Source organism: Poecilia reticulata, linkage group LG18 (genome assembly GCF_000633615.1).
Source record: "Poecilia reticulata strain Guanapo linkage group LG18, Guppy_female_1.0+MT, whole genome shotgun sequence".
In the NCBI taxonomy this organism is placed as follows: domain Eukaryota; kingdom Metazoa; phylum Chordata; class Actinopteri; order Cyprinodontiformes; family Poeciliidae; genus Poecilia; species Poecilia reticulata.
Genome location: NC_024348.1, coordinates 1,472,131 through 1,482,506, shown reverse-complemented (window position 1 = coordinate 1,482,506; position 10,376 = coordinate 1,472,131). Strand labels below are relative to the sequence as shown.

At 41.5% G+C, this 10,376-nt stretch overlaps 1 protein-coding gene across 1 annotated transcript in view; it reads right to left on the bottom strand.

Moving 5' to 3' along the window:
- Nucleotides 1-1,591: 1,591 nt before the first annotated feature.
- Nucleotides 1,592-10,376, bottom strand: part of aco1 (aconitase 1, soluble) — a 71,601-nt gene continuing 62,816 nt past the window's right edge. Inside the window, exons 20-21 of the mRNA XM_008434831.1 lie at nt 2,843-3,028; nt 1,592-2,758 (exon numbers count right to left, since the gene is read on the bottom strand). Coding sequence (XP_008433053.1) covers nt 2,642-2,758; nt 2,843-3,028 — 303 coding nt within the window. The 3' untranslated portion in view covers nt 1,592-2,641. The remainder of the gene's footprint in view (nt 2,759-2,842; nt 3,029-10,376) is intronic.

Sequence of the window (10,376 nt, the reverse complement as noted above, 5' to 3'; positions counted from 1 at the left end):
AAATCCGATGTGAGATTCATCCGTGCTGCAGTGAATCTGTCTGTCTTTATAGATTCTCCCTCTTCTTCCTCACATCGTGTCTTTAGGAAACTTTCAAAACAAAAACGGAAGATTTKGGATGTATCTTACTAGTGAAAGAATTACATTTAAATAATAGTCTTTACCTGTGTAAACTTTGCTGGTGAATGTTATAACACATAATATAAGTTTTATAATATGTGTTACATTGTTTCATTTCTAATGTAGGCTCACAAGAGCCTACATTAGAAATGAAACAATGTAACATTATCTGACACAAGTCAGATAATCTAAGTCAATGTTAGAGAATAATTAATTTTACAGAATCTCAGTTAGCCTTCATAGCGGCTGAACCCAGTATGACACCAAGCACTGTAGCTAATATTAGCTGGTATCTCGCCGGTGGACATAAATACAATAAAGTAATATTATAATGACAATATATACACAATAATATGTCCATCTTACTTGTGAAATGATGTCTGTGGAGCCCTCACATCAATAATCCATAGATCCGAACAACAATATCCCTCAGTGCTGAAGCATCTTCTGTTGTTTTGATTGAGCAAAGTAGGAGGGAATACCGCTCCAAGATGGCCGCCGTATTTCCTGCGCCGGAGCAGCCAATGCGGGGTTTACTCTTCTATTATGTCTATGTATCTACCTGACGACCTGATAATCAGGTCGTCTGCAGGTCATTTAGCACCAGGTTCTCCATGAACACGCTGTGCGCGAACGGAAAAGGGTGACCATCGTCCGGCCACGCCCCGGCCCAGTCGCAGAAGGCTCTCCTCGCCGACTTGAGTCGGACTGTTTTGTTGACATTGTTTGTCAACAAAGTGGCTTTAGATTTTCATCTGGAGTGCTTCGACAAAGGTTACCAAGGGACCAGCCCCTATACATTTAAAGCCGGGGTCGGGGGTAGAGAGACAGAGACTGCGGCGGCAGCGTGTCGGTTGGTCTGCGTTACCCAGAAAGCAGTTGGGCACAATATGCAACACCAACACCGTGAGTGAAACAATGACTGAGGCAGACTACTATATAAAGTACTCAGGACCGTTTCTTTACAAATGTGGATGTTTAATAATAGATTATGGAATAAATCGGCAACCCTAACTGTGCCTTATAATGCGGTGCGCCTTATATATGAAAAAAGTTTTAAAATAGGCCATTTGTTGAAGGTGCGCCTTATAATCCGGTGTGCCTTATAGTGCAGCTCCCAAAAACCTTTCATGAAGTCCTGATGCATCAGAACAAATCTTATGTTAGGTTGACGTCGTCCATGTTTGTACATGATGTGACCTGGAAGCTCCGTTCAGACAGAGATAAAGCTCTTACTTCCTGCCTTCATATCAGCAGAGCAGTGACAGCAGCTTTCTGGTTCCGTTCTAGTGAGAAGGTCCCAGTCAGTAGGAACAGCATGCCACCAGCATGGCTATTTCTGGAGCTTTCATCTTTTCATTCTGTCTGGAAAACAATTCCCACACCATCTTGTCATTGTCTTATTATTTGATATATAGAAAAGTGACCCTGAAGATATAGAAGGAACAAACGACAATAAAACTGCCCCAAATAAATCATTTTAGGTTTTACTTTTATCTGGAGTCCTTATGTTGAAGTACATTGATATAACCATAAAAACAATTTCACAGAGGCACAAGAGCAAAGCATCAGTGAGAGTAAGGCAATTACTGAGGAAGAGAAATGTCTGACAGGGAGTTCTGGGATCAACAGTGTTAATCACATTCCATCCTTCTGTTAGCATCAGCACAGCACCTAACTTGCTCACATTACATCCATCCAATATTTTTCTACAGTGCTTAGCTTGGTCCCAAAAAACGACCATGAAAAAGGCTCAATGGAGACAGATAATAGTTCTTGGGTAATCGCAGTTTGGGTCATGTTCCTTTAAGAGAATGAGCTCCACAGATCACTAAGTGCTTTCACTTGACATCCCACACCACAAAACAAGTCATAAAATTATGCATAGTTTGTGCTGATATTTTATAGGGTCAATTTTGTATCGACCAAGAAGCTGTGATATCATGAAAGAGTTCTATCGGGATAACTCTAAATATATATATATAATATTATATACATAATACATAATAATAATAATAATACATTTTACTTACCTTTTGAAACCTTTAAAAAAACCTCAACCACACCACTAACTTCCCTACTCACTACTACTAATCCTTTGCTCCATCACCATCAGTGTTCAAACTCCACCTCAGCCCCCAACTCTCCCTGAAGCAAACAGCAACAAGATATCCATATATTAAAAAATGACTAATATTGGCTGATACAGATGTTAGTGCCGATATATTGTGCAGCATATTTTTGCTTACAATGCTTCCTCCAATTTATACTCTAAACAAAGTTCACATTATGAGTCGATTCATTTATGTTTATAATGGTAGATATATTTAATATTGTTGCATTTAAGAGACTAGAAATGATAATAAAAATAAGGATGGATTTTTCAGTATTTCGCTTGCTGCTCACCGATCAGAACCAAGCAAAGGAATATCAACTAACTTCAACTCTGGACAACTGGTCAGAGCACCTTTCGACAGGATTATTCTCCAGGTGAGTTTACAGCTGACAATCTTCCGACAGATCAGTTTTGTGACATCTTGCGGATCATATAGTTGAGAATTCCTCCGTGGTGGAAGTAAGTCAGCTCCACGTCGGTGTCGAATCTCATGCGCACTTTGAACGTCATCCCTGTGTCCAGCTGTGAAAGCAGAAGAGCCAAACAAACAGGTAGCACGTTCAGAGCCAATCGGGTGTCAGCAGGAAGGCTGTGTCCAGTGCCTACCTCCACATCCACAGTCATGCGGGGGGTGAGCTGCTGGGGGATGATGATGGAGTAGCGCTCTCGGCCACTCAGCCCCAGGCTGGCAGCTGTGTCTCCAGGCAGATACTCCAGAGGGATCACCCCCATTCCAACCAGGTTACTGCGGTGGATCCTTTCATAACTCTCTGCTAGAACGGCCTTGATGCCCTACAGAACAAGCAAGCATTCAAACACTCACTCCTGGGTTTTTTTCAGATTGAAATTTTTTTTTTCTCCAAGGACAATAAAACTTGTCCTTGGAACTATTTCCAAGGACAAGCCAAACCTTAGTTTGAGAGAAAAAAATATTTACAACTTTATGCTGTAGCATCTAGAAGAGACCACTTTTCTAGATGCTACAGCATAAAGTTGCTTTCTATGACCGTCAAGGCTTGACTTCTGCATGTTGATGTGCCCGCTAACGCAGGGGTGGGCAATCCTGGTCCTCAAGGGCGGGTGTCCTGCAACTCTTTGATGTCTCCCAGGTCCAACACACTTCAATCAAATAGATGACTGACCTTCTAAGTGCAGTCAAGTTCTAAAAAGTCCTGCTAATGACCTCATTATTTGACTCAGGTGTGTTGAAATAGAGACACACCTAAAAGTTGCAGAAGACCAGCCCTCAAGGCCTAGAGTTACCCACCCTTGCATTAAAGCCTAGTTCACATGGCAAAATGTAAAGATTTTTTGCCCAGATTTTCCCCTTTCACCAATATTAGAACCTTCCAAGTTCTAAGATTGTCAACTCGCTTGTGATACCCATCATCCTGCCTGTGTGGTGTGCTACGACTGATCGGATTCAATCGGTAGAAAGTCGGACTGCTCAGATCAAAAACTGAACAGACATGCAGTGTGTTGGTGAAGACGAAGTCTTCCATCTTGATGGCCTCCCTAACACAGGCTATATCAGCCAGACCTCCTGTTTGAATAGAAGCCGAGGTGTGTTACCTAATATATATGAGGTATGTGTCTTAACTTTACATTTTCTTTGAGAAAAAAACATTGACTATGTTTCTCTTTCTTTGTAATGTTTACTAAGAGCAATTTAAGCTAATGCTATCTTGTAAGTTATTGTTAGCTAAAGTTATTAAACTTCATAACTGTAAGGTTTGTCTTTAACTTTAAACATATTTTAAAGGCAAGCAAATAGATTTTTTTCCCTCCAATTTTAATTGAGCAAATTAAAAGCCCTGCGACAGGCTAGCGACCTGTCCAGGGTGAACATCTTGGCTGATTTGACATAGTGCTTCTGTTCTTTGCTTTGCCGATTTTAGGCACATAAAGACCCATTTTAGCCTAAGGACACATGATGGGGATGGAAGAATGAATGCCAATGTAGATGTGCTAGGGGTGTGGAGGATGATAATGAGGACCAGCCACCAGAGAAAGAAGTCCCTGTTTGACCAAAGAGAAAGAAGCAGATGAAATATTTCCCAATAATATTAGGTAAGTCATTTTTGTGTTACTATTTTCTCCAGGTGAAGAGGGGTGGGAGGTCACAGGGTAAGTGGAGAGGGGGGAGTAGGAATCAACATCCACCAGCTCAGTTAGTATGCCATGTTTTAGACAAATATTGTTGTCAAATGTAAAACTGGTGTTTATTCTATTTATTTATTAATAAACTTCTCGCAAACATCCACAAGAAAGAGTGTCTGGTTGGAAATAAGTTTGAATGCTCATTAAGTGAAAAGATACTCATGTGCCTAAAACTACACATTAAATGATGCAATCTGAATAACAGTGGCAGGCTGCATGAACTTTTGCCAAACAAATATTTCATCAGAATAATTTTGTTCAGCTGTAGTCATAATGCTTCTTGTATTAAGAAATAATTATATTGCACTTTGGTTATTCATGTTAACTAGACATTTGTCTGGCAGTCTACCATTCTGACAGTGTGCAGCAAGGGACATTCTTGGAATGGTACTTAAATAAATGCTGACTTTAGGTCACATTGTTCTTTGTTTATTTGTTTTTGCTCCTTTTTTTAAGTGACCTCATTGGATTGAGTCATCACCCACCACGAGGACGTCCAGAAGAGACTCACCAAGGTTGAATTCATGAAAAGGTTTTCACCATGATTAACATTGACCACAACCCCATTGCAATACTCTAATTTCTGAGCATTTCCAGACATTTTCAAAGAGCTGTTTCCAGAAAAGGAAGACAAGAAGATCTCCCTGTTGTCAGAGTGTTACAGGAAGGCTATAACAAAGGAGATATCTGACACAATCAAAGCAAAAAAACATTTTTTTAGGACTGTTGAAAGAACCTTTTATATTTTTTAAACATGTATGACCGGTGTCACAGTCTGGTCCGCATTGCCGGCAGTAAGTCGGGGTCGTTTCCGGTGAGAGTTGGACTCTGCCAAGGCTGCCCTTTGTCACCGATTCTGTTCATTACTTTTATGGACAGAATTTCTAGGCGCAGCCGACAGGAGATCTAAGGAGATCTAAGGAGATCGACAGGCGGATTGGGGCAGCGTCTACTGTGAAGCGGCGCTGTACCGGTCCGTCGTGGTGAAGAGAGAGCTGAGCCAAAAGGCGAAGCTCTTGATTTACCGGTCGATCTACGTTCCCACCCTCATCTATGGTCATGAGCTTTGGGTCATGACCGAAAGAACGAGATCACGGGTACAAGCGGCCGAAATGGGTTTCCTCCGCAGGGTGGCTGGGCTCTCCCTTAGAGATAGGGTGAGAAGCTCAGTCATCCGGGAGGGACTCAGAGTAGAGCCACTGCTCCTCCACGTCGAGAGGAGCCAGTTGAGGCTCGGGCATCTGGTAAGGATGCCTCCTGGACGCCTCCCTGGTGAGGTGTTCCAGGCACGTCCCACCGGGAGGAGGCCTCGGGGAAGACCCAGGACACGCTGGAGGGATTACGTCTCTCAGCTGGCCTGGGAACGCCTTGGGATTTCCCCGGAGGAGCTGGAAGAAGTGGCTGGGGAGAGGGAAGTCTGGGCCTCCCTTCTGAAGCTGCTGCCCCCGCGACCCGACCCCGGATAAGCGGAAGAAAATGAATGGATGGATGGATGGATGGATATATTTACAACATAAAGTGATACATTTGACATAAGATTCACATTAAATAACTTAGTCCCCAAAGTAAATAAATATAAATAATAAAGAAACAACAACAAAAACAACTCAACAGTACATATAACAGAAAACAAAAACAAAGAAATAAAAAAACACACACAAAAGACTCAGCAATCTGCACTGTTCTCTTAATTTCCTTTGTAGTGTTTCAGAAACTCGACCATGTTTCTTCAAATTTCGCTCCCTTACCTCTGACAATATAAGTGAGTCACTCCAGAGTCATACATAATGTCATCTCCTTTACCCACATGTGGTTTGACAGTATGTCCATTTTTTTCCAGTGTAGAGATATTAATCTCCTCACTGTCAGGAGTTCAAAGGCAATCAATTTTAACTGTCTGGAACTGAAAACACACTTCTCTGGATAAATACCTAAAACACACATTTTAGCCTCAGCAGGTACATCCACTCCAACAATCTTTGACAAAGTTTGCATAACTGAGTATCAATATTGCTGTCATTTTGGACACTCCCATAAACAGTGAAAAAGAGTACCTTTTCCAACCAGATAATTACTGCAGCTATCTGGGATGTTAGGTGCCCAGCCATTCAGTTTGATTGGAGTCATGCAAGTTCTCATCAACCACTTGTATTGAAGGAGTTTCATTCTTATATTAATTGACTGCTTTTGGGCTTTTAAGCATGCAGTTTCCCAGTCCGCTGTGTATCTCTTCTCGGATGTCAAATCAACATTCCTTTTTCAGCGAACGCTTTCCTGATGTTGTCGAACTTGGCTCGCTGTGGGATGGTCTCTGTTGAAAGATCCTGAATGAAAAAAGTTCATTTCCGTCGTATTCAGTGTTGCATTGTTTTGTAGAGCAGAAAACAAATTATTGATCTTGGAAATTCAGGAAACGGATTAGGACGGCTCTGTGCTGGTTCGGTTTTGGAGGTGCCAGGGTTCGGTGGGTCCTCTCAATGGTGAAGGCTCTATTGAGGTCCAGCCATCGCGGCAGCATCTCCGGTTTAAACTCCAACAACGGCCGTAAACCCTCAGCGCTCGCCCGGAGGCCAAAAAGGCGTAGGTTCTTCCTTCGGCCTTGATTCTCTGGGTCGTTGGTCTTAGCTTCCAAGTAGGATATTCACTTCAGGGCTTTTGTAAGATTAGCCGTACTAGTTTCTAAAAGTTCCTCCACCGACATGATTCTGTTTTCAGCTTCCTCCAGTCTAGTAGCATTAGCAGCAACATTTTGCTTCACCTCCGCTATGTTTTACTCCAAAGAGGCGATATACTTTGTCATTTCACCCTTACGGTTATCTATGCTGTCCAGTTTGTTTCCAAATCCACTGAACTCTGAATGCAACGACCGAAGTTCAGCTAGCATTGCGCTAAGGTCACACATGCCATCAGCGCTAGCGATCCCCTCTTTGTCTTGATCTGTTACCGAAATAACAGCTTTAGCTGGTTTTTGGGAACCGTGTTTTCGTGTAAAAATATCACAGTGGTCGAGAGTGGTCGATTTTGACATTTTCGGATCCAGTTTACGTTTCTAATCCTGGGTTTTTTCAAGGTTTTGATGCAGGCCACACGGAGCATCCACTACAAGCTGCCATCTTGGTTTGCGGTTCCACAGTGCCCCCAAGAACCATTTTTCTTCAGTTAAAGAATAAGTAATTCTGTTTTAGTTTTTAATCAATATTTCGGAGCTATAATATGCTGTCCAAAAGTTAAACCCTTTGTTTTAAGAAGTACAAGTTATTCTTTGTTTTATTCCAATGTATGATTTCCTAATCTACACAATCCGTTTGTTAGTTCCTGGAACTAGACTGGATGCATCTGGATTTTATACTGGACCGTACAGCGTTGGGTTGAGTTCTACCTAGAATCTGGATAGGTCAATAAGTCAACCCATGGAGTCAAACACCGCAAAAACACTAAATCTGACCAAGTATTTCTGTAGCGTTTTCAGTGTGAATACCTTAGTTCGCTTGAAACAAGACAATAAACTTTTCAGCAAGAGCTTGTTTGTCAGTAATTGAGTATTGATAGGAAGTACTAGTTCCACTGGCAGAATTTCTCACTCATAACAAGGTATTTTTACAACTAGAAAATGTATATATTTTTACACAGTTCTTCCGCATCCTGACACCATTCTTATTTTTTCTTTGACATTTCACTAACCTTCAACACCATCCAGCCAAGATTATTACGCGAAAATCTGGTTAAAATTGACAGGGATGCAACACTCATCACCTGGATCATTGACTATCTGAAAGACAGACCTCAGTTTGTGAGGTTGCAGAGCTGCACGTCAGACCGTCTAATATGTAACATCGGAGCTCCTCAGAAAACTGTCCTGTCTTCCTTTCTATTCACCACCTACACTGCGGACTTTAAGTACTGTTCCAAACTGTGCCATCTGCAAAAGTACTCAGATGACACAGCTATCATGGGGTGTGTGAAAGGGGGACAGAAGGTGGAGTACAGGACATAGGTGGACAATTTTGTGAAATGGTGCAGAGAGAACCAACTCCTGCTTAATGTAAACAAGACCAAAGAAATGGTTCAGTTTCTGCAACATTTGCTCCCTATCTCCATCTCGGGGGCAGATGTGGAGCAGGTTCAATCATACAAATGCCTTGGTGTTAAATTAGGCTACAAGCTAAAGTGGACTACAAACACTGAGGTGCTGTACAAGAAGGACATGAGCAGACTCTATTTTCTACGGAAAATCAGGTCTTTTAACATCTGCAGTAGGATGTTCTTCATGTTCTCAGTCATCAGTGGCTAATTTCATCTTCAATGCAGTGGTGTGCTGGGGTGCTGCAAAGAAGGTGAAGGACTCAGACATAAACTGATAAGAAAGGCTGAGTCAGTTGTGGGGATCAAGCTGGCTCCACTGGAAGAGGTGATGAGAGACAGAATGTTGAAGAAGATCAGAGCTATTAAGGATAATGTCTTTCATCTGGTGGACAGCCTGAGGAGCAGACGTAGCCAAAGATTACTGCAGCCCAGATGTGCTAAAGGACGCTACAGCAAGTCTTTTCTCCCCAAAGCTATCAGACTTTTAATATATATATATTTCTTATTACTTTAGCATAGCACACAATAAAAATTTTAATACATTTTTATTGTGTGCTATGCTGGGACAAACAAACCCCTCCCCCAGGGGATCAATAAAGTATTATCTTAATTACTGTTCTTTCAGAGCGTGTTTAAGCGTGTTTACTCCAGTTAACAATTGATCAAATACTATATTAGTTGAAAGATTATATTCTATATAATTGTTTAAGTGTCAAACTTTTCAATAAATGGAACAGAAAGTGATTTTATCTTCCTATTTTCAGACAATAGGTCATTTAATATAGGTTTCAGTTAGAGGGACATTTATGTGGACATTATTAGGAAACTACAACTAACAAGAACAAACTCTTATGATTAATTTAGTAATTGATTAATAATCCACCAACTACTGTTGTAGTCAAGACCACCTAACTCGAGTCCAAGTCGAGACCAAGACCGGCGCCCCACACTACATGACACAATAAAATGTGAAATATCAAAATCGCTTCTTACATTGATCTGAAAGATTCATATTCCAATAAAAACACCTAAATATTCAATGATTAGAGCTGAAATACCTATCATTATCAATTCAAACTCTTCTTCATTCTGCCTTGCTTCCACCACTCGTCTTGTGCCATCCCTAAAGAGATTACGCCCTAAGTGGTTGCTCATATCGTCCATGTCAGAAACCACCACTGTCTGCACCATTAAATATAGCAATTAACACAATGCCCCAACGGTAAACAACGCTCAACTATGAACACTGTGCAAGACGCAACAAGCAAGAAGTAACCAAGCACCAGGAGCTCACCATGACTGTTCTGTATGAAGCCAGGCAGCGCACAGTGCTGCCACCATGACAGGTGACGAAAACGGTCAAAGAGCAATGAACATGCTCTGTGTGCTGTTCCGTTCTTGTGTTTTATTTATTTACTAATTAAATAAATATCAATGTATATAATGGCATAAAATAATAAGAGCTTCTGAAAAGCCGTTCAGAAAAATCGGATCGTTCGTGAATGTCACATCACTGTATTGCAGACTTTGGTCACAGGGTTGTCCCATATATGCAACACGTCAGTCAACACCTCCGCACAATAATTCAGCGCAGTGTGTGACAGCGTTTTTTCATACCAAATGCAATTTGTCCCTGTACAGCTAGCTTTGCTAAGATCATGTTACATTTCTTTGAGCTTCTTTTCTGAGTGACAATAAAAGTTGCACACAGTACCATCGTGAAAGCAGAGCACTGCTGAATTTTCATGTTGCCATAGGATTTTTAATGATTTATGTAGCGGGATTCTGTTACTGACAATTAGACAGAATTTCTAGGCGCAGCCGAGGTGTTGAGAGGATCCGTTTTGGTGGCCTTAGGATCGCATCTCTGCTTTTTGCGGATGATGTGGTCCTGTTG